The sequence below is a fragment of the Ornithorhynchus anatinus genome, chromosome 6 (genome assembly GCF_004115215.2).
Source record: "Ornithorhynchus anatinus isolate Pmale09 chromosome 6, mOrnAna1.pri.v4, whole genome shotgun sequence".
Taxonomy (NCBI): Eukaryota; Metazoa; Chordata; class Mammalia; order Monotremata; family Ornithorhynchidae; genus Ornithorhynchus; species Ornithorhynchus anatinus.
The window spans coordinates 23,105,513-23,130,395 of record NC_041733.1 but is presented as its reverse complement, the minus strand read 5'-3'; the positions used below and the strand labels follow the sequence as shown (position 1 = coordinate 23,130,395).

Sequence of the window (24,883 nt, the reverse complement as noted above, 5' to 3'; positions counted from 1 at the left end):
CTGATCCTTGCTCCACCACGCATCTGCTGTGTGACCTTGGACAAGTCACTTCACTTCTCTGTGCCTCAGTTTTACCTCATCTGTAAAAAAAAAAAAAAAAAGGGCAGGGGGGCGATAAGAGTGAGTCCAAAGTGGAACAGGGACTGTGTCCAACCCGATTAACTTGTTTCTACCCCAGTGCTCAGAACAGTACTTTGGCATAGAGTAAGTGCTTATCATTAAGCTCTTGTCATTATTAATTGAGAACAAATAGCACAGGAGGACAGATCTTGTCATTTTTTAATTTTCTGGTGACTTTTATGTGGGTGATTAAAGTGAGATGGGGGGTCAGATTTCTTAATCAGAGAAGCAGCGTGGCTCAGTGGAAAGAGCCTAGGCTTGGGACTCAGAGGTCGTGGGTTCTAATCCGCCGCTTGCCAGCTGTGTGACTGTGGGCAAGTCACTTCACTTCTCTGTGCCTCAGTTACCTCATCTGTAAAATGGGGATTAAATGTGAGCCTCACGTGGGACAACCTGATTACCCTGTATCTACCCCAGTGCTTAGAACAGGGCTCTACACATAGTAAACGCTTAACAAATACCAACATTATTATTATTATTATTCTCTGGGCCTCAGTTACCTCATCTATAAAATGGGGATTAACTGTGAGCCTCACGTGGGACAACCTGATTACGCTGTGTCTACCCCAGCACTTAGAACAGTGCTCTTCACATAGTAAGTGCTTAACAAATACCAACGTTATTATTATTATTATTCTCTGGACCTCAGTTACCTCATCTGTAAAATGGGGATGAGAACTGTGAGCCCCACGTGAGACAACCTGATCACCTTGTATCCACCCCCAGCGCTTAGAACAGTGCTTTTGCACATTGTAAGCGCTTAACAAATACCACCATTATTATTAATCTGGGCCAGATTCCCTCCCTTCCCCACCCCCACACCTCCCCCAGACTCTTCACAGGGGAGGGGGTTAAGGGCTGTCAGGCCATGTCTGCCAAAGGCGCCGGGTGGGTGGGAAAGCCCTAGGGAAAATTCCTCATAGGAAGGGAGGGAAGCCCCGTGATGGCCTTTGGTCTTGAGTGAGGAACTTCCCTTGGAGGAGGAGCATGGCTCAGTGGAAAGAGCACAGGCTTGGGAGTCAGAGGTCATGGGTTCGAATCCCAACTCTGCCACTTGTCAGCTGTGTGACTGTGGGCAAGTCATTTAACTTCTCTGTGCCTCAGTTCCCTCATCTGTAAAATGGGGCTTAACTGTGAGCCTCACGTGGGACAACCTGATGACCCTGTATCTACCCCAGCGCTTAAAACAGTGCTCTGCACATAGTAAGCACTTAACAAATACCAACATTATTATTATTATTCTCTGGGCCCCAGTTACCTCATCTGTAAAATGGGGATTAACTGTGAGCCTCACGTGGGACAACCTGACCCTCTGTCTACCCCAGTGCTTAGAACAGTGCTCTGCACATAATACTAATAATAATGTTGGTTTTTTTTTAAGCGCTTTAGCGCTGGGGTAGATACAGGGTCATCAGGTTGTCCCACATGAGGCTCACAGTTAATCCCCATTTTACAGATGAGATAACTAAGGCACAGAGAAGCTAAGTGACTTGCCCACAGTCACACAGTTGACAAGTGGTAGAGCCGGGATTGGAACCCATAAATAAATAATTGTTGGTATTTGTTAAGTGCTTACTACATGCAGAGCACTGTTCTAAGCGCTGGGGTAGACACAGGGGAATCAGGTTGTCCCACGTGGGGCTCACAGTCTTAATCCCCATTTTACAGATGAGGTAACTGAGGCACAGAGAAGTGAAGTGACTTGCCCACAGTCATACAGCTGACAAGTGGCAGAGCTGGGATTCGAACCCATGACCTCTCACTGCCAAGCCCGTGCTCTTTCCACTGAGCTACACTGCTCTAGTAAGCAGTTAACAAATACCAACATTATTATTATTATTATTGTCATTATTCTTATCTGGGCCTCAGTTACCTCATCTGTAAAATGGGGTTTAACTGTGAGCCTCACGTGGGACAACCTGATGACCCTGTATCTATCCCAGTGCTTAGAACAGTGCTCTGCACATAGTAAGCGCTTAACAAATACCAACATTATTTTTGTCTGGGCCTCAGTTCCCTCATCTGTAAAATGGGGATTAACTGTGAGCCTCACGTGGGACAACCTGACGACCCTGGATCTCCCCCAGCGCTTAGAACAGTGCTCTGCACATAGTAAGCACTTAACAAATGCAAACATTATTATTATTGTCTGGGCCTCAGTTATCTGTAAAATGGGGTTTAACTGTGAGCCTCACGTGGGACAACCTGATGACCCTGGATCTCCCCCAAGGCTCAGAACATGGCTGTGCACATAATAAGCGTTTAATAAATACTAACTTTTTTTATTATTATTATCATCATCATCAATAGGCAGTGGAGGGGGGGAGGAATCCCTCTTCTCCCTAGGGGGCGGGGCTTGGCTCCCCGGAAGTGCCCGGAGAGCCGAGGCCGGCAGACGGACCGGAAGGGATGGTTGGACTGAGCGCAACCGGTGTCTCGGGGAAACCCTTCCGGGTAGGGGGGAAAGGAAGGGCGGTCGGACGGTTTGTCTTGGAGCCGCCGCTGCCGCCCGGAGCGCTTGGACCGAGACGCACGGGCCGAGACCCGGCGGCCGTTTCCTCAGGCGGCGGCGGCGGCGGCCATGGAGTGAAGGAGCCGCCCGGCCGGGAGCGGAGAGCAGGGTAAGCCGGCGGCCTACAGCGGGGCTCCGGGCGGCGGCGGCGGCGGCAAATCGATTCACGTGTCTCCTTGTTCCCCCTCAGGCTGGACGGCAGCGGGCGGGCCCCGCCTTGCCCGCGTCGTCGTCCCCCCACCCGTCGGGGGCGGGAGGCTCCGCCCGGCGACGACAGGAAGGAACCCGGGAGGACGAACGGCCGGGCCCGGAGAAGGAAGAGGACCGGACTCCCCCCGCCCCGGGCCGGGCCCCTTTGTGTGGAGGCGGAGCAGGCCCGCTCGGCCCTGCGGGAGCGGCTCGGGCCCCAGGCTGGTCCTCCGGGGCGGGGGGCGGCCCCCACCCCGCGCCCTCGGGGGGCCTGACATCGCCCCGACCTTTCCTTTCCCCGAGAACCTCCTCTCCATCCCCGCCTTCCCTTCCCCCTCTCCCCGCACCTCCTAAAAAGGACCATCCCCTGTCGCCCCCCTTCCATTTTCCCCCTCCTCACCCATCGTGGGCGGAATTTCCCCTCCCCCGCGGCCGCTCCAGCGTCTGCGGGTCGTTTTATGCCGCTGGGAGGTGGCGAAGGGGAGACTGATGAGGGAATACAAGGTGGTGGTGTTAGGGAGCGGGGGGGTGGGCAAGTCTGCCTTGACCGTACAGTTCGTCACGGGGACTTTCATTGAGAAGTACGACCCCACCATCGAAGATTTCTACCGCAAGGAGATCGAAGTGGACTCTTCCCCCTCCGTGCTGGAAATCTTGGACACCGCAGGGACCGAGCAGTTTGCCTCCATGAGAGATCTCTACATCAAAAATGGCCAAGGTTTCATCCTCGTTTACAGTCTGGTTAATCAGCAGTCTTTCCAGGTAACCGACTTAAAGTCCGGTTTTGTTTTTTTTTAAAGTGTGCGCAAACTAACCCCGGATTAGTAGTTACCCCGGAGTTTGGGAACCACGGGCACTATTACCCGGGGCCCTTTCAAACCAAAGAGGAAGAACAAATGTTCAGAGACAGGAAAAGCAGTATAAGGTCAGTCTTGCCTTAGGCCTAAGGAAACTGCATTCATTCAGTAGTATTTATTGAGCGCTTACTATGTGCAAGGACACTGGACTAAGCGCTTGGAATGTACAGTTGGGCAACAGAGACCATCCCTGCCCATTGACGGGCTTACAGTCTAATCGGGGGAGACACGGACAAAAACAAGACACCTTAATAATGTTGGTATTTAAGTGCTGACTATGTGCTGACCACTGTTCTAAGCGCTGGGGTAGGTACAGGGTAATCAGGTTGTCCCAAAGGGAAAGGGACTTTACCAAGTACACACATGCACATTAAGTGTAATTTTAGGTCCTTCACCTTATTAGGGTGACCCGAAGTGATCCTCATACCCCAAATGGAAAAAGCAGTTTCTTAGCAATCTTTACCAGTTATTGAAATGAGGCCACAGCATCGGGAAGGTGTTTTGGGTTTGTTTGGGGTGTTTTTTTTTTCCTGCCACATCTTCCCATCATAGACCTATATCTTCCAAGTAGTCTAGAGCAAGGACGTCTAAAACTGGAAATGGCTTCGAGCTCATCACCCCCGGGCTCCCCGTCTTTTCACGAGAAAACTCATTCTCACCCAGAGAAGGAGTTCAAGTGACAGTGGAAGTTTGAGAGTGCCGAGAGAAACCAGCCAAAATATGAGGTAGCCTAAAAACCTGGTGTAGTTCCATATGCCTCTGGAAATGGACTGCTTTTATCCCAGGGAAATAAATGGACTTGGCTGCGCTGATCGTAGTGCAGATCTGTAGAACTTGGGGTTGTGGGATGTTCTAGGCCCAGAGTAGTGCAGTAATTTTACGGAAAACTGCCACTCCCCACTGCTGGGAGTTTCGTCATCCCCTCAGGAAGAAGGTGAACCAAATCACCCTGGTTAGCTGTCCTTTGAAAAGAAGTAATATAATCATGTGATTCTCCCTAGCCCAAGGTTAGACATCATCTATGAAAGGAAAGTGGTTTTTAGCTGAAGCATCCATTTAAAATGTATGCGTGTAAAGCGAGGCCCTTAAGGATATTATTCTTCAAAATTTGTTCGTTTCTCTACAGTTAAATTGAACAGGTATATGTGTGAATCTTTTCATGGAACTTCACTAATGAGGATAGTTTCAGAAATGCAATTTCTCTGTCCACAAGTGCCAATTACTCAGTTTATGCAATAAGCCCTAAATAATGAGGAGCTAGAGCAACCAAACTAAAATGGATATAAAATGCCCTTAAATTACAAAGCATTGTGTAGTGGAAGTTCTTGTCAATTAGCTTGCTTAAGTGTCATTTAAGAAATGGCTCAAGTTACTATTTTATGTTTTCTTTTAATGGTCACACTTCAAAAGATTTTTTTTTTAAATCAAACCATCTCAACCTGGAAATCTCCTGAACAGGTTTTTCCATGAAAAATTCCAGGGAGTGGGAAACTATTCAACATTTCATCAGTTGTATTTCGCATTTAGAGTACAAAGAGGTCAGACCCCTATATTTACCCTGACTAGTGTTTTTGTAAAGCACTTTTTGAAAAGGAAAAGAGGTTTAAAATGAAGTTGTTGAATTCGATCAAAGGTATTTTTTAATACTAAGGATCAGAAATTTTCAACTCGTATTTGGGTGGGGATCAAAAAATGAATGGAACATTAGACTTCTATGATAATGTTGAGTGTTGAATATCTCCCACACCAAAATGGATGAAATCTGGAATTTTTAAAGGATACTCTCAGGACATACCAGTAAATTAGAGTAGTGCACAATATGGATTGATGTATGTATGTTTGCCACTGGTCATCTACAGGTAATTAAATGCTGTTGTTTATTTTCTCCCATTTAATGGTTCCCACCTACGTATTTTCCCTCAAGCATTTTCCATAGGCGTTAGTATGTAATGACGTGTATTGAGATAAGTGAGATAAAGAATCCGGGTATAGGGAAATGCCTAATCTACTTCATGAACGTATGACTTATGTAGTAGTGATTATAATTATTAAATATTTACTTGTGCAAAACACTGTACTAACCATTAGGGGAAAAAGTACATTAAGTTGTTTTTCAGTGGTTTGGATAACTTTAATATATATATATATTATATACATATATATATAAACGAAGAAATAGTAACTCTGCGGTTCATGGGTTCAGCACCTAAATGCTCAATTTTGTACCCATTTTGCCTGTAGTTCAAATGAAAAAGATATTGGTCCAATTTTGTTAGAAGCCTTTGTTTAGCACTTAGTTTCTCATATTTTCCAGTTTGCCTTTTTGTATACTGCCTTTAACTGTTAAAATAGTATAAAATATTTTGTAATATTTTCATGGAATGGTGTTAATCAGTTCATTCTCTAAATAGGATATCAAGCCAATGAGGGACCAAATTGTCAGAGTGAAGAGATATGAAAAAGTTCCACTCATCCTAGTGGGAAATAAAGTGGATCTGGAGTCCGAAAGGGAAGTTTTGTCTGCAGAAGGCAGAGCTCTGGCTCAGGAATGGGGCTGTCCATTCATGGAGACATCAGCAAAGAGTAAAACCATGGTGGATGAACTGTTCGCTGAGATAGTCAGGCAAATGAACTATGCATCGCTGCCTGAAAAACAAGATCAGTGTTGTACAACTTGCATTGTCCAGTGAAAAGATGAAGACAAACCTCAATCATGGCCATACAGAGCAGGTTAGTTGAATACACTTAACTACTTGAGGCAGGTGAGTATTGCATTTTTGAGTTAATGAAATGAGAAAATAGTTGTTGCTACTTATTGCATAAATTTTCCAAAAGAATACTTTCAGTTGGCAGCACCTGTCCCTCACTTCTGACGTGTTGGTTTTATTGTTACAGTTTGACACTTTGATATGTCAAAAGGTGATTTGCACAGTGTCAAAATTTTCCATTTTGTGGCAGGGAAGAGCTGTAATTAAAGTCATCTGTGTCCTTTAAAGAAGAAAGTTGGGTCATTTAGCAGGTATCTCTTAACTGAGCTCTTTTGTTTCTTCTACTTAATCATGAGTTCAGGTTATAATCCTATGCTGATAGTAAAATCTTCACATAGTTATTCCATAAAGGACCATGACTTCTGATATACATGGGAGTAATGAGCGAAACTGTGTAAAAATTGTAGTTTTCATCACTTTTAAAATGCTAAATACTCATTTTCATATTTCTGCAAAACCATACATCTATCCAGTCATCTTTGATTCCAGAATAAGGCACTTAGTTAAAGCATTCTGGCGATATTACATCTGCACAAACTTCACTCAGATGGAGAGTACTTGGCATTTAGATGCCTTAATTTGGCATTCAGTGCCAAATTTTTCCTCTGATCTTTAATCTAGCTTCAGGTTTGAACAGATTCTGTATGTGTCCTCCATTCAGGAAGCACATGGCTATCTGCAACGCATCACAGATTCATTGAGCTAAAAAGAATTTCAAGATCATTGGTGCAGCTTTCTGCTTCCCAGCAAATGAATGCTTAACAACCTGAGGCATATGGATATTCTTTCCTCAAAGGTTGCAGAGATAGGAACTTCATATCTTCCCATGGTAACCCTTTCCAGTATTTTATCACCCAGATAATCAAGATGTTCAAAGTTACATCTCTTCTGCGTTAACAGGAAACCATTTCCTCTTGTTCAGTTTTCAGTGGACAGGGAGAATTACTGGTGAGCATCCTTCCCATGTAATGTTGTGCCTTTTTGAGTACAGTCAGTTTTTCAATAACCCAGTGTTTTTGTCCTTAAAGAACCTCACATTAAGGAAAACCAGCATTGCAGTATGCAGTATGGATAGCCCACACGAGTACAGTGGTTTCTTCTTATATTGCATCGTGTTCTATTCAGACACACAGCTGAAGAATATTCCCTAATTCTCCAACAGGATTCTCTCCAAAGTCTAAAGTAGACACATGTTTGGGAGAACTGTCTGTTCATGAAAACAGTTACTGTCATCCCTGATTCATCTCTTCTCCAGATGAAACAACTCTAATCTCCTTGCTCTTTCCTCAAAAGACCTGTTTTCCAGTATCTGAACCATTTTTATCATTCTTCTCCAGACCCTTGCCACATCCTTTTCCATTCTTATTAACGTGCAGTGACCAAAACAGCCTGGTACTCATAATAAAGGTATGGCAAGACAGCACAGTGAAGGATTCCATCCAAACTCTTGCATGTCTTGTTCCTTTCGCTAATCTCTGGTTCTCTGTTGGCTTTTTTAATAATGGCATTGTATTGCTGAAACTTCTTCAGCTTCTGAGTAAATTGGCAAGTTATGACACTCCAGATCTTTTGCTGCTGTATTTTTGCCAGCTTTTCCTCCAGCCTGTTTTGGGGTTTTGTTTCTAAGTGGACTATTTTAATTTTATACTATTTTGGGTAATTTTTCCAATAAGCCCTGCTCTGATTATTGTTCCTTGTTTTACAGAGCCTTGGCCCTACCCAGTTTAGCGTAATCTGCAAATCTGTTAGGTTTGTTCTTGGTTTCTTCCTGCAGTTAAATCAATAAAGATATTGAATAGGCTAGGTCTTGGACCTGATTCACTGGAAACACCACTTAAAAAGTTTTCCCGATTTGACCCTGAGCCATTTGTTGACTGCCCTCCGGTTGTGCCTCAAGCCATCTGGGCGCCCACCGAACCTTTGTCTTGGCCACTACTCCAGCAGCTTGTCAATGAAGTCAGGTGGGATGGAGTCAAAAGCCGTTGTGAAATCCTGAAAAATTACAGTTATTCCTTTGATAGGCCTTTTGTACTCTTAGATCAGTTTGTTCTTCATAAAATCATTAGTTGCTTTCTTGTCTCTCAAACCCTTCTAGCTATCAACTCTCAGTATCTTTTGGTTATTTATTAAGAGAGTGAAGTGCCTGCTTTCTTGCTCTTGGATTTTTTCTTATGAATGTACTGAAGGGGATTTTAAAAATACAAGAGACCACCTTCACATAGCAAAGGAGCAGCTTTCCTCAGCTGACACACTTCAAGTCAATCACGAGACAGGCAAGAGGGAAAACCACACCAGGCACTTCAAAGAACAAATGTGACAGTACACCAAAGATACTCTTGGTGTGTGCTCAGTGTGGTCAGAGCTGTTGGTCCCAAATTGGCCTTTTCAGTCACGTTCTCACCCATAAATAAACTTCACTGTGAGGGCACCAATTTTGAATTTCAAGTGTGTACTCACGTGTGCCTGCGCCTTCCTTAACTGAGAAATTTTTAGACAACTCTGGTCCTAGCTCTTTCAGTTTTAGGCCTGAGTTATATTGATCACAACTTTTCCTGGGTAAGACTTCATGCTTTAAGATTGTAAACTTAGCTCCAAGAGAAAAGGCATTTCAGTGTGGCAGATTTTGGGTATGTGTGTTCCTGTCTACAGTAAAAGAAGCTGAAATATTTTAAACTGAGGCCTCATGAGGAATTCAGGTGGATTTCAAGTGATAGTTTTCAGGGCCAGAGTTTTGAGCCTTGTATCCATGTAGAAAGAGCAGATTTGGCTTACCAGGTGTTTTGAGCTTTTTTTGCTATTGGAGTGCATAACAGTAGTAGGTTTAGATTAGGTAAATATAAAGTTCCAAGGTGCCCCAAGATTGAACACCTCACCGGTGAATAATAGGTAGAGTCAGTTCCTGATTCCCTGGAGGGAAGAAGTTCCCTATACAAAATCATACTGAACAGGAGCGATGGTTTGAGTCTCATAGTCAATGGGGCAGGACAGGCCACAATGTGGAAGAGGTGAGGCAAGCTCAGGAGTGGGAATCTATTTTGACTAGAGGGACCCTTAGAAAAGCTGGAGGTAAGTGGAGGCTTGTGGAGAAAGTGCAATCACTTCTGTCCGTGTTGGCTTCATACTGGCTCCAAGCTAGCCAAAACAACAACCGCCTAGTGAAATTTGCTTACTGTATCCAAGGCAACAGCTGAGAATGCATTCATTGGTGGTCCAGATATGTCCCACAGGCCAGAGCAAAAGGATTGGTAGGTTGAATTTTGCCCACTTCTGTTTTAGATGCTCTTAATTAGAGGGAGGATTTGTTAATGCTCCTGGTGCTGCTTCTGTTAACTCATCTTGTTCATTCTTACCACTTGTAAGGTTTGGTCATCTGGTGTTTCCCGAGTAGATTGCTTCTTTACGATGATGCATAAGCCTGGCACCATGTTTACCATGCTGGGTTTTTGATCACCTGCAGGAGATTCACAGCAAGGAATTGCCTGGCCTACTGGAAAGAGCGTGGGGCTGGGAGTCAGGAGACCTGGATTCTAATTCCCACTCAGCTCCATGCCTCCTGTGTGCCCTTGACCAAGTCAGTTAACTTCTCTGTGCCTCAGTTCCCTCATCTGTAAAATGGGGATTAAATATCTGTTCTCTTCCAGCTTAGCGTGATAGCCACATAGGGTTAGGGACTGTGTCTGATCTGATTGTATCCACCCTAGTGCTTAGCATAGTACTTGGCTCATAGTAAGCACTTAACAAATACCACAGTTGTTACATTATTACAAATTCCCAAACAGGACCCAAGTGATAGCACTGAGAGTCTTCTCTCTGTAAGTTATTTTCTTGTCTGTTCTTCCCTGCTATACTGTAAAGTCCTTGAAGGGAAGGATCTTGTCTGTGAATTTATTTCACTGTCCTAAATGCTTGGTAAAGTATCTGCACACAGTAGGCATTCAGAACATACTTTTGATTGATACTCCTGGATATGTGCTATTGCAGTGCTTCCAGGACCACAGCAGTAACTCTGGATTGCTGCTTCATATCCCTCCTTCCCAAAGGATCTTGTAGACAGTGTTCAGCCAGTCTCCTTTGGCTCTGCCCCCTTCTCTCCCTCCATCCTCCCCCCACAACCCCAGAGCAGCTCAATGGCTGAATTCCTTCTTTCATGCCTTTCTTGCCTAACCCTCCCTGTCCCTCAACCCACATTATCAGTAAAAGATAACTCTTCATTCCTTGTCTCATATCTGGGCCACCCTGTCCAAACTGTCAAAACATTTTAGATGCAGCTTTCTCAGAGTATTATTGGGCAAAGAGGATATAGGTGGTTCAGGTCGCTTCCTGCAGATTCTAGAGGTCTGGACAGCGTAGCTCAGGGCCTTCCACTCCAGTGGCGAGTAGGGCTATCAGGTGCAGAGGATGGGGTGGTCCCAATTTTCAGATCACTCCTCTTTGGACCCCAGTCCATGTGTGCCACAAAACTCTTGAGTTTGTTTGGGAGCACTGTACTGTGTGGTAATTTCAGGATGTCACTTTCCTAGTGCAGGGTAGTGGTAGTTGAGCATTCCAAACCCTAGGGATCAAGATGAAAAGGAAAACAGTAGTGGGAAGAAAAACTGCAATGATTGATTCACATCCTTTATTGCTTCTCTTCTATTATTTTGTCTTTTTAGCACCCACTAGCACCTACCCTGAAAGGTGGACATGGGCAGAAAGATCCTGAAACTAATCTGGGAGATTTTTCTACTTGTAGTTCTAACAACTTAGGTCTGGAGGTGTAATAATTATACTTATTAAGCGCTTGTACTGTAGTCCAAACACCGTACTAAGCACAGGGGTAGTTACAAAATCATCAGGTTGGGCACTGTTCCTGTCCTACATGGGCCTCATCAACTCTGTAGAAGGGAATAGGATTTAATCTCCATTTGACAGATGAGGAAACTGAGGCACATGGAAGTTAAACGACTTGCCAGGGACCCAGAGCAGACAAGTGGCAGAGCCAGGATTAGGGCCCCGGTCCTCCAACTCCCAGGCTGGTGGTCTTTTCTCTGGATGCACACTCCTCTTCAAGTTAAAATTGCTAAAATGAGGATTGATTCTGGCTATCTGTATTCCCTCTTTACAGGGGATAATTTAAAATTGGTAAAATAGATTAGAGAAATGGTACCTAAAGGTAGAAAAATTATTTTGCCTTATTTTTTAGTAGCTTAATTCATAGCTTGCACAAAACTCATTAACAATCAAGTAAATGAAATCGGAAAGGGAAGAAATTTTGTTCTGAAGTTGTCATTTATTTCATTCTGGTCCTTTCCCCCCAAAAGGTCTAGATCTTTGATTCAGGCTGTGGCCTGTGGAAAGAAAATGTAATCACATTTGTGATAGAAACAAATACTCCCCAAAGTCTTGAATAGTCTGTGAAAGGCTTTTAAAAAAAAATTGAGTCATTTTGTATTCCAACTACTTTTAAAAGGCGGGGGAATTTGCTAGGATTTTCAGCATTAGCTATGTAAATTACTTTGTTTAGATTTTTAAGTGCTTTTCTCATTCCCATTCCCCAAATCTAGTTGTTTCTAGAAGTCATAGGGATAGGAGTTAGAGTATGTAGCTGCCTGCAGCAGTGCGTATATGCCCAGCGATGCTTTTCCTGGTCTGTGGGTATCTGGCTATTTCATGACTCTTCATTCCTTGTTTATATTTTTCCGTCCCTAAAATTAGACCATGCTGATAAGTTACTTGCTCATGGGTGTCATTTTTCCTCAATCTCCATGGCCAAGGACTTGACATCAGTGAACCTGGCACAAATTACATCATAGAGTTGGAGCACTGCCTTGGAAGATGTACTGTGGCAGTAATATTGGCTAGATCCTACCTTATGGGAGTACTCCTCAGGGAAATTCTAAAATGCAGGAGATGGAATGTACGCTTTTGAATAACATGATCAACTGATGGAAGAAATTCGTTTTACCAGAAACAAAGATATGTTGCCAAATTCCTCAGTTCAATCATTCAGTAGAAGCATTACTTAAAAGCCAATTTGGAATTGAAAGAGAATGCCAAAATACCTGGTCTGATATAAAACCAGTAAGTAGCTGGGGTATGATCTTCATTTAGACCGCTGCCACCATTATCATCAGTGAATCACAGGTGAGAAATACTTGGATTGTCAGTCAAAAGTAAAAAGTTATAAGTTATTTAATTTGGGGATCAAATGCCAAAGCACCTACTACATGTGGAGTAAAAATTTATTCACAAAAAATAAAACCAAAATATGTAAAGTTTTGAGTGAAAGTTTCTATTTCAGAAAAAAAAGGGGCTGAATAGAATGGTGGAAACTAAAATTATAAACCAAGCATGTTTTGTGTTTTGCCTTGCATGCAGGATGTTATTTCTGGATGAGGTACAGATTTGGGTCCAGTAAGCCTGTAAAGTGTGGCTTCATTGTTAATAAGAGAAGTAACAGGACTGTCCCGGGAGCCATGAGGAGCAGTAGTCCCAGCCCCCAGGAGGACATTGGAAGTGGATAGGAATCCTGTTGTTACTGCTGTGGATTTGTGACTTTCTGCTGATTTTGCTTGATTTGGTCTCCTAGGGCCTCTTAAGTGTGAAATTAGTCCAAATAACAGTCTAAAGACAACTTTTATTTCCAAAACTATTTAAAAGCATCAAACTAAGAGAGCAAGTGATAACTTAAGGTATGTTTTCTGTTCTCTTGCCGCTTACCAGGTAACACTTCACTTTTTGCTATTGAGATCAGATTTAGAAAACTCTGCGCTGTAGTGAATACAGTTTTCATTCGTAGTTTGAATTAATACTAAAAAAGCTTAGTCTTTGAATTTAGCCTGATTCTCTAGTTCATGATTCTCTCTGATTTCATTTCGGGATAGGTTTAATCAAACTGTAGGTACGTAACAGTTTATCTATCCCTGCTTGCTTATTTAATGTTATGAGGCAATTTAAGATGGGCACAGTTAGGATTTCTAATTCTAGCTTAATGACTGCTTTGGGGTCTTCAGTGACCACCTTCTTGCCAAATCTGATTATTTTGTTCTAATCCTCTTTGACAGTCCCTTCAACCTCGGGGACCAGTCCCATTTTCCAGAGACACTGTCTAACCTTGGGTTTCCTACCAGTTCTCTCCTTTCTTCTCTGACTGATCCTTCTCATTCTTTTGTAGGCTCTTCCTCTGCCTCCCACTCCCTATTTGTGAGTTTCCCCTCTCAAGGCTCTGTTCCGGGTCACTTTCTCATCTCACTTTACACTAGGCCCTTTAAAGCCCTTTTGAGATCACATCTCCTGGAGGCCTTTCTGGAGTAATCGCTAATCTCCCCCATTTTATATCTCTCTCCCCACCACAAACCGCCACTTCAGGCCTTCCATGCCACCCACACCCTTAACTTGAATATCACAGTCCCCATTGGCCTATTCCATACCAGTTGAATCCTCAAAATAATTTTCTTCAAAAATCACATGCATACCATGCAAAATTCCCAGCTTTCGGCTCTAGTAATTAATGTTTTCTTGAGGCTCAGGGTTAAACTGGTGGATTATGCAGCTATCAATGCCTTGGTGAGAAATTATTCAAGTTTCAGTGCGCCTTTTATTTGCTGTTTAAAATAGTTTAAAAACCAGAAGATGCAGAAGGATGTTGTTCAAGAATTAAAAGCATTTTCCTTTTGTAAAATTTTATCTAGATATAAGTGTTTTCCTCTAATAAATAGTAGTATAATAGTTTGCATGCATGTTCAGAAAAATAGCCACACATCCTGCTTTAAAACAGTCATTGGTGGTTTGCTATTTTGGCGTTTTGCAAGCTTTATTAAAAGCTTCGGGTACAAATAAACCCACATTGTTATAATCACCACTGAGGAAGTGGTACTTAAGACTGTTTCTAGTAATACCAGGTTCCAGTACCAGTAGATCACACTCTGGGATGTTTTCACTTGTACTAGAGGTTAAAGGGATTGGGGTACCATTTAAAACTTTACTAAAAGCGACATCAAGTAGCAGGTAGTATCGGTGGTGAGAGAAGGGCATGTACTGCATTGCCATCTAAGGGGGAGCTTGAGACAGGGTTTATATCCTCAAGGGTAGGCACAGTATCTCTAATTTATGCCTGGTTCCCCAAGTGCATTCTACAGTGCTCTGAACCTGGTAGATATTGGATTAAATAAATGATGTTCCTGTTGATGAAAAACCCAGCCCGTCTCCCTTGCCACTCCTGGAAGTTCTCCCAAGCCTTTCTGTTCTTGACCGGGGGCGTGGCAGGGCTGATTTTGATTGGTCAGAAGCCCATGACCTTTGTATAGGTAAATCTGGCAACCAACCATCATCCTTGCAGTGATGCCCTTGTGATCCTAGGATATATTGTCTCAGTGCATGCTTACGTGGGTAAGTTTACTATACCATGATACTAGTGTCCCGTAGATAGTTCTCTTTCTTTCTTAAGTGTACTTCCCCTTCCAAACTTCTCATTAAACAAAAAATGTTGTTAATTGCAGATAAAACTCAGAGGAAATTTGCACAGATGCTGCTTTGGAGAACTTTACAGCCCAGGTTGCAGAGCTGAGCCTTGGTAAACCTGTCTCTCTTACAGCACATTGCCATACGTCTAATTAAGTGCATAAGGTCGGTGGCCTTCAAGATCCACAGACCTTAAACAGGAATGCTTAGCACGTTTACCATAAGTTGTCTGTTCTTTATCAATCAGTCCTTTTATAGCTTTCTAAGTTCATATTAATGGCTAATATGCAAGAGTTCATTTTTAATATTTTAATTGATTTCTTTAATCAATTTCTGAACTTGTATTTATTAAATACTTAAACTCAGTATTACCTACTCAATGCCTTTTACAAGAAAGTTTTAACGGAGAATAAATTGAGCCTTAAACAAATGGTTACTTCTGTATATTACCTCGCAACAGTGCTTAATTCTATTTACAGAATATTTCTCCTGAAATGGTTGGTCAATACTAAGAGATTTTTACATGTGACAGTATTGTAAGACAAAAACCGAAGATCGTGGTTTACCTGTATGGATTGAATATCCCTTTTCAGCTGAGAGCTGCTTGGAACATAAATAATTGTAAGTGATTCATTCTAAAAGTGGAGAGTGCTGTTTGAAATGGAGCTCTTCAGCCATCTAGCAAATTGTGAAAACCGCATGGTTTTAAAAACCTAGTGTCATTTGCAGCAGCTTTGATTTGTAGCAGTAGGATCCTCCTTTCTGTGGAATTTTAAATTGAGTTAATGGCCAATTTAGGAATGCCTTTGAAAGGGGATCTTGGAGTCCTTGGTAAATAATGTGTGTACCTAAACAGAGATAGCTCAGCTTTGTCTGACAGGTTAGTAAGTGTTAACCTAGTGGACCGCTGCACATGTAAATTGAATGCAAATAAAATGATTTTACATTTTCTAGTTCCTAATATTTGTCTTTCTGAATAATGTTTTAAAGCAATATTTGTTAAAGTTTTCTTGCACTGTCACAAAAGCTTTTTAGTTATTTCCCAGTAAACAGGTTAGTATTAGAAACAAAACCAGTTGTAACATAGTAGGGGAAAGCACCAAGTTTCAGTGCTACTAACTGTACGTGGGCTTTAAGCAGCCATTGCCTTCCATGTTGTTTACCCGATCAACATATTTTGTCTGAATACTTGAAAATTTTAACAGCAACACAGGTGAATGAAAATGTATAAAGAACAGATAAGATTTTTTTTTTAACATTATTACATGAGCTTTTTTCAGCAATGGTTTAAAATTGTGTACTTTCTTTGGTTTTGGTTTTGCAGAACTTAATAACTGCAGCTCACCTACTGCACCAAAGTTATAGATTTTAGGAGCCCAGCTTTAGTCATTTGAACATGCTTCTAATTAAAACAAAACAAAAAAAAAACAAAAAGGAATAAACAAACAGGAAGACATTTTGACCTGTAATAGCTAAATAACTTTGTCAAGGAAAGCTCTAGTATTCACAGTGATGGTTAAAGAAGTTTTAGCAACTGTAATGTGAAAGAGCTAAGTAAAAATAGCTTAAATCAACAGTGACTACCATTATGAGATTTATCGATCAATATGACCATGGCTTTTATTGAGCAGGGTGTCAGATTGAATTATTCGACTCTTTGTGTTGTGGAATTATGAGAAAATTCTAAAGCCCTGTTCTTGGACACAAAGGCATCCTATATTATTGGAGTAGAGGGAATAGTTGAAATCTATTTTTCCCCATTGGTACCAAGTTTATGAACTGCTTGAACCTGATTCTTAATTTAGGTTTGCACTTTAATACCAGACTTAAAACCAAACACTGAATTCAAAGTAGATTAAGTGGTGATTGTTGATCTGTATTAGATGTAGTAAATAATAGAAGATTCAAGTAATTCATGAAGATTTTAGTTTTCTGAAAAACTTGGGCTTGATTTTTATACAGTGGTTTTTTTCCTATAGGTAGTTTTATCAAAGTATTCATCGTCATTGACCTCAGCAGAAAAATTGACTTGAATTAGCTTAGAATGACAAGAATGGGGGAAAGTGAGAGGTAAAGATGGTTTCTCCAGCACATTTTTTTAAAAAGGGACCAAAAGTTATTTTAGGCTTCCTCAATAGATTGCATGTGAAGTTGCTTATTAGAATAAGAAACTAATATTAAATACAATATATGTATTGTCTTTATTATGACATATGTTTAGGAGTTGTTCAAATCACTGCAGAAGGGCTCTGCAAATAAAATAATGTAACCTAACATCATGTATCTAATGTACTGTATCTTTATCAGTGAAAGGTGAAATCTGGACTATCAAGTGCAAAAATAGAACAATGACCTATAAAGCTTTGTAAAATAAAAGTTTTTCCAATAGATTTCATTCTCTTCATTTTGTAAGACAACCTACGGTCCACCTGTTTGTAACTTTTTTAATAAAATAGACATCTGTATTACTGAGGCGGGTGCATTGCCTTATTTGTGAAATTTTGTTTTAGTTCCATTCGATTAATGTATGTCTTATTTCTGTAATTGAAAGCATTTACGTTTTTAGCGTTTGTAATGTCTGTAGTAATCCTGCAGAAGACTCAAAATGTTAGTCTTTTCAAGATGCAGTTTGGGGGTTTTTTTTCCTGTTACTGTATGTGTAGACAAAGAGAGCTCTACAAATCTAAACAGACATTCGCATCAATAAGATTTAGGTAGTTTATGTGTAACTTAAGATACGCTACTATTGGTTGAATTCTTAAGATGAATGTAAATATAGCTTTTTTGCCTTTTTTCTCTCTGTTTCTTAGCTACCGGTGCTTGGCTGATCTGAATTAGCTATGTTCTTAGTTGGACATGTAGTTTTTTTGATTTTCACAAAGCCTTCTGGTAATGTATAATGACCTTTTCATATTGGCGTGTTTGTAATTGGAGTGTTTGACATTGAAAGCCGTTAAAGTGCTCTGGGACTGAAATTAAGAAATTCTCATGATAGAGTATTAGGAAATCTTAACTACTCTTTTTTTTTTTTTTTTTTTTTTTTTACAGAGAGTAAGGAGCTGTCCTACGGAGCTACTAATGGTGGGGTGGGGAAGGGTGAGAGAGAGAGAGAGAGAGAGAGTACTTTTCCTCCTCTTACCCAACTATCTTTTTTAGAGATTAAAACCAGCTACATTTGAATATAAATTTGTTGACTGTTTTAATATTTTAGGGAAGCAGCGTGGCTCAGTGGAAAGAACCTGGGCTTCAGAGTCAAAGGTCATGGGTTCGACTCCCAGCTCTGCCACTTGTCAGCTGTGTGACTGTGGGCAAGTCACTTAACTTCTCTGTGCCTCAGTTACCTCATCTGTAAAATGGGGATTAACTGCGAGCCTCACGTGGGACAACCTGATTACCCTGTATCTACCCCAGCGCTTAGAACAGTGGTCTGCACATAGTAAGCGCTTAACAAATACAAACATTATTATTATTATTATTATATGGTAAATTTGATGGGTTTAGCCAAGCAACTTTCAGTAGAGAAGCAGCATGGCTTAGTGGATAGAGCACGGCGTGGGAGTTAGAAAGTCATGGGTTCTAATGCCAGCTCCACCACTTGTCTGCTGTGTGACCTTGGGCAAGTCACTTCACTTCTCTGGGCCTCAGTTACCTCATATGTAAAATGGAGCATGGGGCATGGGACTGTGTCCAACCTGATTTGCTTGTATTCACCCCAGGGCTTAGTACAGTGCCTGGCACACAGTAAGCACTTAACAAATACCATAATAATTATTATTAGAGTATCTTAAGTCATACAACCTACTTGAATGTAAGATAATTGAGGAATAAAAAGGAAGTTGAAGAAGTAAAAACATGTGGATGCTGATGTGGAGGGACCTTTTAAAAATTATCACTCCTAGGAAGGGTTGGGGAAAAAAACCCACTTGCATAAATTAGCCCAAAATTGGCATTCTAAAAGGTGAGATTAAATTGATGTGATCTTTGGCCGGCAGAGTTGTAAACTGTAGAGTGGTAAAATAGCATTTTCTGTTCATGTACATATATCCGTACATATGTATACGGATATATGTAAATACAAAAGTAAGTGAAGGAATAAAGCGTTTTTCCCCCAGATGTTCCACTTGCATTTTTGTTGCTCTTGTGGGGAATGGGCTCTTTGTGCATTCAATTGCTGATTATTTAAGTTAAATTTAGGGGAGGGAACCCTAGGATGGATTACTCAAAATCATAAGTACAATGCTATGGTTTAAAACTGCGTTCAAAACCACTCCTCCGTATTGTAATTTTGTCACAGTAGGAAGATCTGTTGTTAGGAGTATAGGCAAGAAGGTTCTGGTTTGTTGTGGGCAGGGAATGTGTCTGTTAATTTGTTGTGTTGTTTTCTCCCAAGCACTGAGTTCAGTGCCCTGCTGCCCTGCACACAGTAGGTACTCAATAAATATAACTGATGGATTGGTTTTGGGCCTGCTCTGTTTTTTAAGCCCATGCACCTGGTTTAACAGAGTCAAGTAGAGTTTGTATGAAGATGTGTGTTATTTCCGGGGAAGCAAAGTCACGCTCGTGGTTGTAGAAAGCAGAAGCTGCTACAAGGAGGGGAGTGAGTTTCAAGGTGGAGCATGTGCCTGTCTGTCTACATCTCATAGATCCAATCCCCAACAATCTGAACTACTCTAAGCTGTTTGGTTACCTTGGGTTCTGAATATATTTGTGATAGATCTGTAGTAAAAGTTTTGTGCCAACCTGCCATCAAGATTTTTTTTTCTTCTCCAAAAACAACCACAGGCCCGCACACCATCATATTCCCTCAGGCCTCCTCTCTGATTTTGTTCTAGCATTACCATGTAGTGGGTAGCAGCATAAGGTGCACAGTTTTCTTTGGATGGGGCTGAGAGCATGTGTTCCCAGTCCCGGACAGTCTGTCCAGGTGGTGTGGGTAAAAAATAGCCCAATCGATGAATGATCCTACATATTCCATTGCTGCTGGAGTGTTGTGTTCTCTTTAAAGAGGAGTGAGTCCGGATAGTCCTCTTGTTTTAACACTGGACCATCATCCACTGTGGATATGATAAAATCTGGATAGGAGCAGTCACTTCAACGTAATAGCCTGAGGCTTGAAGCGGAGTCAAGGTAAGGAAACGCATGACTCAGGTAAGATACTATTTTCTGAGTAGCACTGATGTATCAGAGGCACTTCTCAGACACCTTAGAAGGGTTGTTGCCTTTTGTGGATTTTATCCAATTTTATTTGTCGCTCCTTATGACACAAGAACAGATAAAGTTTTAAATTTTTCAATATCTGAAATTCTACATAGATTTGGCTGTCTATTTTATGCCTCTAAAATCCACAAAAATTAAGGAGATGAAGCTGGAGTGGGAAATGGTCAACCTGGCTTTGGATTAATTCCCCTCAAATTTATCAGAGGGCAAATACAGCACTTCAAATTTACTCCTGCCTTTCTGTGTCCAATGAACTGTCAAATGAGCCTGAATACAGGGGCACCAGTTCCATGGGGGCAAAGGGGAGCCATCACTTCCTGCAGCTGCCACTCTGGGGGCAAAGTAGTAGTCAAACCTTGTAGCTTTTTGGTCAGGGCAGTTTGCCATAGATAGCCTACTCCCTGTCCTTGAAGTTGGAGGGGAATGCAAGCTGACAACTCCACTTTTTGCCCCCTGCTTGCCCAGGAACAAGTTTAGATTCCTTTTCTCCTTAATGGGTTAAGGTGCCAGGCTTGAGGTTCTCCTTGTGCCCAGAGGGAATTCAGAAGATGAATAAAGGGCTTATCTTGCCCCTGGCCCAGCCAGGTACCTTAGGGGTGGAGAGGAGTGGAAAGGACAATCCAGGGGATCTGTGGGCCAACTGGAGTGGGCTGTTTCGCCCTAGCTTGACCCCAGAGCCTCGTGAGAGTTCTGGGGAGAAAGCCAAGGACTCTTCACCCCTGCTAGACTTGAGATCTGGGATTTGTTGGGTACTTTTTGCACCCCATCTGGTTCTGCGAGACCACCTCTGAGCCATTCCCACCTCCTTAGATCCATGTTCCGGGTTCAGTCCGGCACTTACAATGAAAATTTGGCACCCCTGCTAGGATACTTATTGTTCATAATTTAGAGACACTAGGCAAGCTTCATTTTTAGAAGGTATCAACTCTCCACTTCAAAGCAGAAATTTCCTTTTTTTTTTCAAATTAATGTTGCAGTTCCATCAGAATTGAAGTTTGATTTGGTCATTTACCGAAGTTAATTGAAGCAGATGCTTGTGATGTCACTGGGAGGCAGGTTTTCGGGCGTCATATTAAAAGGACAAAAACATCTTCAAAAACGAGGCATTCAAATGATTTAACTTGTTTTCATTTTAAGTGCAATTTTTAATAAGAATTGCCTTTCAATATGAAAAACGTAGAATGCTGAGTTGAGTCCAGTGATTCAGAGAAGCGGCATGGCCTAGTGGATAGAGCACATGTCTGGGAGTCAGAAGGATCTGGATGCTAATCCTAGCTCTGCCACTTATCTAATGTGTGACCTTGGGTAAGTCTCTTAACTGCCCTGTCCCTCAGCTATCTCATCTGTAAAATGGGGATTAAGACTGGGCCATGGACTAACTCTCTCCAATCTAAGTAGCTTGTACCTATCCCACCACTTAGTACAGTACTGAGCACATAGTACACACTTAACAAATACCATAAAAATTCAGCCTTCGCCTTCCCCTTAGATTGGAGAAAGCAATCTTTCCTACTTCCATTAAATCAATGATTGATCTTTACTCAGTTTCCAAGCTGTTTCTCAATTCAGAATGAAGAATGAAAATGTTCTTTCTAAGCTTGCAGATGAAGCTGCTACTATTTAATGCTGGATATCACCTTAGTAGTCGGGGTCTTGTTTTTTTTCCAGTTCACTGGTGTAATCAATCAATAGTATTGAACGCTCATTGTGTGCAGAGCACTGTACTTAAACATTAGGGAGAATATAGTACAACCAGAAGCTCACAGTGTATAAGGGGAGACACACATTAAAATAAATTATGGATGTGTGCATAAGTGCTGTGGGACTCGGTGGGGTGAACAGCAAGTGCATAGGCGACACAGAGGGAGGAGTGAAAATGAGGGCTTAATTAGGGAATGCCTCTTGAAAGAGGTTTGATTTTTAAGTAGACTTTAAAGGTGGGGAGAAGGGTGGTATCGGGAGGAGGGTCGGCAGAGAGGTGGACGAGATTGAGGTACAGTGAGTAGGTAGGCGTTGGAGGGGCAAAGTGGCTGGATTGTAGTGGGAAATCAAAAAGGTAAGAAAGGAAGCGGCAAGCTGCATGTGTAACGTTTTTTTAAATGTGATCATAGCATTTGCTAATGGTTCGCCCAGCCCAGCATCCTGTCTGACAGAGGCAAGAGATAACTGAAAAACTATGGTTATCCTCCTAACATTCATCCTTATGGTTGTGCTGTACCATCTAAATCCAAAACTTTTTCTTCTGAATCTCTAACTTTTCCCTAGTCACCCCTGAACATTTCTTGTATCCGAGTTTAAAAATCATAATAATTATGGTGTTTAAGGACTGCATGGTCAGTATTGAGAAGCAGCGTGGCTTAGTGGTAAGAGCACTGGCTTGGGAGTTAGGTTGTGGGTTCTAATCCCGGCCCTGCCACTTATCAGCTGTGTGACTTAGGGAAAGTCACTTAACTTCTCCGTAACTGTTATCTCATCTGCAAAATGGGGAATAATAATAATGATGGTATTAAGTGCTTACTATGTGCCAAGCACTGTTCTAAGCATTGGGTTAGATACAAGGTAATCGGGTTGTCCCACGTGGGGCTCACAGTCTTATTCCCCATTTTGCAGATGAGGTAACTGAGTTACAGAGAAGTTGTGACTTTCCCAAAGTCACACAACTGAGACTGTGAGACTGTCCCCCACATGGGACAACCTGACTATTTTGTGTCTACCCCAGTGCTTAGAACAGCACCTTGGCACATAGTAAGCGCTTAACAAGTACCATCATTATTATTATTATCATTATTATTACTGTACTGGACACTGGAGTAGGCACAATATAAGCAGGTATGTTACAATCCCAGTCCTCCATGGAATTCACAGCCTAAGGGAAAAGGAGAATAAGTGTCTTATCCCTGTTTTTACAGATGCAGAAACCCAGGCATAGAAATTTAGTGACTTCCTCAAAGGCCACCCAGGTGGTCTTCTGACCCCCAGGCCCATGCACCTTCCACTAGACCATGCAGCTTCTCAGTTTAGCCAAATCCCTCTGGCACCTACTGATATTTTCAGCCTGCACAACTTATTGTGATAATGCAATACACATTTTTACCACTTAATTCATAAGTGTTAATTTTGTTTGTTTTTAACCTATCACCTTTGGTGACTCTCCATGCTGACAGAGCCCAGTTGTGCAAATGATTAGGATCCTATTTGAACCAAAACTGATATTCAGAAGTCAGAAACTTAGCCATATAGCATCAGACGCCTGGGAAATGAACTACATTTCCCAGGAGATAAAGGTCTATATTTTCCAGAGCCAGCTGGAAGTGAGAGCGAATTATGCCAGATGGAGCCATTAAATTCAAGCCCTGACTGACATTTTGGTTCTCTCTCTCCTGCCATCTGAAGATCCTGGGAGCCTTGCTGTGGATCCTTTGTGCTGCTTGTGAGTTTACATGCTCAGAAGTTTGTGTATCTGAGGAACTTAGTTTATAATAGCTTGTGTATATCAAAATGTGTGTGTATGTTTAGACATTTAGGTCCAGGTTAGACATTTGCTAACCTTATCTTAGGGCTGTCTAACCTTGGCAGATGAGCTCCCACTAAATGCCTCGTAGTTAGTAACTGCGCTCCTCTAATTGGAAAGGCTAATCTGAGACATCTTAGAAAGCTCACAGCCTAGGCATATTCTCATCCGGTAGCTCTGTAGAACAATTCTTTGTTATCCCTGTTCGCACCTTTTGTGATTTTGTGTCTTTCTGGACTGGAAAGTTGTAGCCTTTTCTGTCATTGTAATGAAACTTTTCCATCCCTCTGATAATTTTGATTGCCTTTCTCAAGTTCTATGCCCTTTTTCCCCCTTTAAAATGGAATGATAACTGGGACAATATTCCAGATGCAGGCCCATGAAGGTTTCGTATATTGTTTTTCCTTCATCATGATGCCTAGTATTTTGTTAGCTCTTGGGGGCACATTGGTCCAGTAATTTAAAGGAACAGTCAACAATGATTCTTGAGTTGTGATTGATAGGTCAGTGCCTATTGTCATGAAGTTGGATTTGGGATTATTTTTCCCTAGATGCATTATCTCACATTTGCTCACATTGAAGCTTATCTGCTATTTTTCAGCCCAGTCAGCTTTATGAGGTCAGATCTTTCTGCAAAAGATCTCCAACTGTATGGCATTTCATCACCTGGAAAAGCTAAGTGGTATCTACATACTTGGAGATTTTAGTTTCCACTCTCTCTTCCAGATAACTTTTGAAGAGTTGAAGGAAAACTAGTCCCTGGAACCAATCTCTAGGGGATACCACTGTTTGCACTTTTTTTCTGAAAAGTGGCCATTTGTACCGAACCTTTGTTTCTTTTTAGACAGTTTCCATGATAGATCATTTTTTCCCCGTTCTAAAATTACTGTTTTTTAAAGCCTTTTGAGTAGAAGCTTGTCAAAGTGTTTTGGAATCTAAATCTATTATGCCATTTCTTCCTTTATACCCGTATGTGTCTTGGCCCATTCAGAGAACTCCACCAAACAAATGAGACCTCAGTAACTTTACAGAAATGATGCTGACTTTTTTCCCCACAAAAATGTTAGGTTCTCTTCACTTTTTCTCAGTTTAATTTTCAATTCTGCTTAAGTGCTGATTTATAATCACATCATCACCCCCCAGAATCCTTCTTTTAGGTGGAAGTTACTTGGGTAATCTCCCAGGCCTCTAGTTTAGTGGCTTTTTGTAACAATAGATTATTTGTAACAGTAGAAGCAGCTTGGCCTAATAGAGAAGCAGCATTACCTAG

The 24,883-nt window shown here is 41.8% G+C and overlaps 2 protein-coding genes across 6 annotated transcripts in view; both read left to right on the top strand.

Moving 5' to 3' along the window:
- Positions 1-3,048: 3,048 nt before the first annotated feature.
- On the top strand, positions 3,049-17,357 carry RAP2C (RAP2C, member of RAS oncogene family). Of its 3 annotated transcripts, none has more exons than XR_003760471.2 (4): positions 3,049-3,583; positions 6,090-6,408; positions 14,924-14,997; positions 15,365-17,357. XR_003760471.2 is itself a non-coding variant. In XM_001514754.5 (3 exons), exons 1-2 carry the CDS (start codon positions 3,311-3,313, stop codon positions 6,366-6,368), a joined length of 552 nt encoding a protein of 183 aa, XP_001514804.2. In that variant the 5' UTR covers positions 3,049-3,310; the 3' UTR covers positions 6,369-6,408; positions 14,924-17,357. The 3 variants fall into 3 exon arrangements, 1 of the variants encoding a protein (XP_001514804.2); XR_003760472.2 differs by having other exon boundaries at positions 14,924-15,506; positions 16,865-17,357; XM_001514754.5 differs by having other exon boundaries at positions 14,924-17,357.
- A 5,479-nt stretch (positions 17,358-22,836) lies between these two features.
- FRMD7 (FERM domain containing 7) overlaps positions 22,837-24,883 on the top strand; it is a 46,388-nt gene continuing 44,341 nt past the window's right edge. For all 3 annotated transcript variants that reach the window (XM_039912431.1, XM_029068059.2, XM_039912430.1), the window contains exon 1: positions 22,837-23,532. The gene's annotated coding sequence lies outside the window, so the exon portion shown is untranslated. The remainder of the gene's footprint in view (positions 23,533-24,883) is intronic.

Excerpts from the sequence above, each read along its gene's own strand:
- RAP2C (XM_001514754.5), top strand. The coding sequence starts at position 3,311 with ATGAGGGAATACAAGGTGGTGGTGTTAGGGAGCGGGGGGGTGGGCAAG. Across the intron at positions 3,584-6,089 it reads TTAATCAGCAGTCTTTCCAG|GATATCAAGCCAATGAGGGA; the intron begins GTAACCGACTTA and ends TTCTCTAAATAG.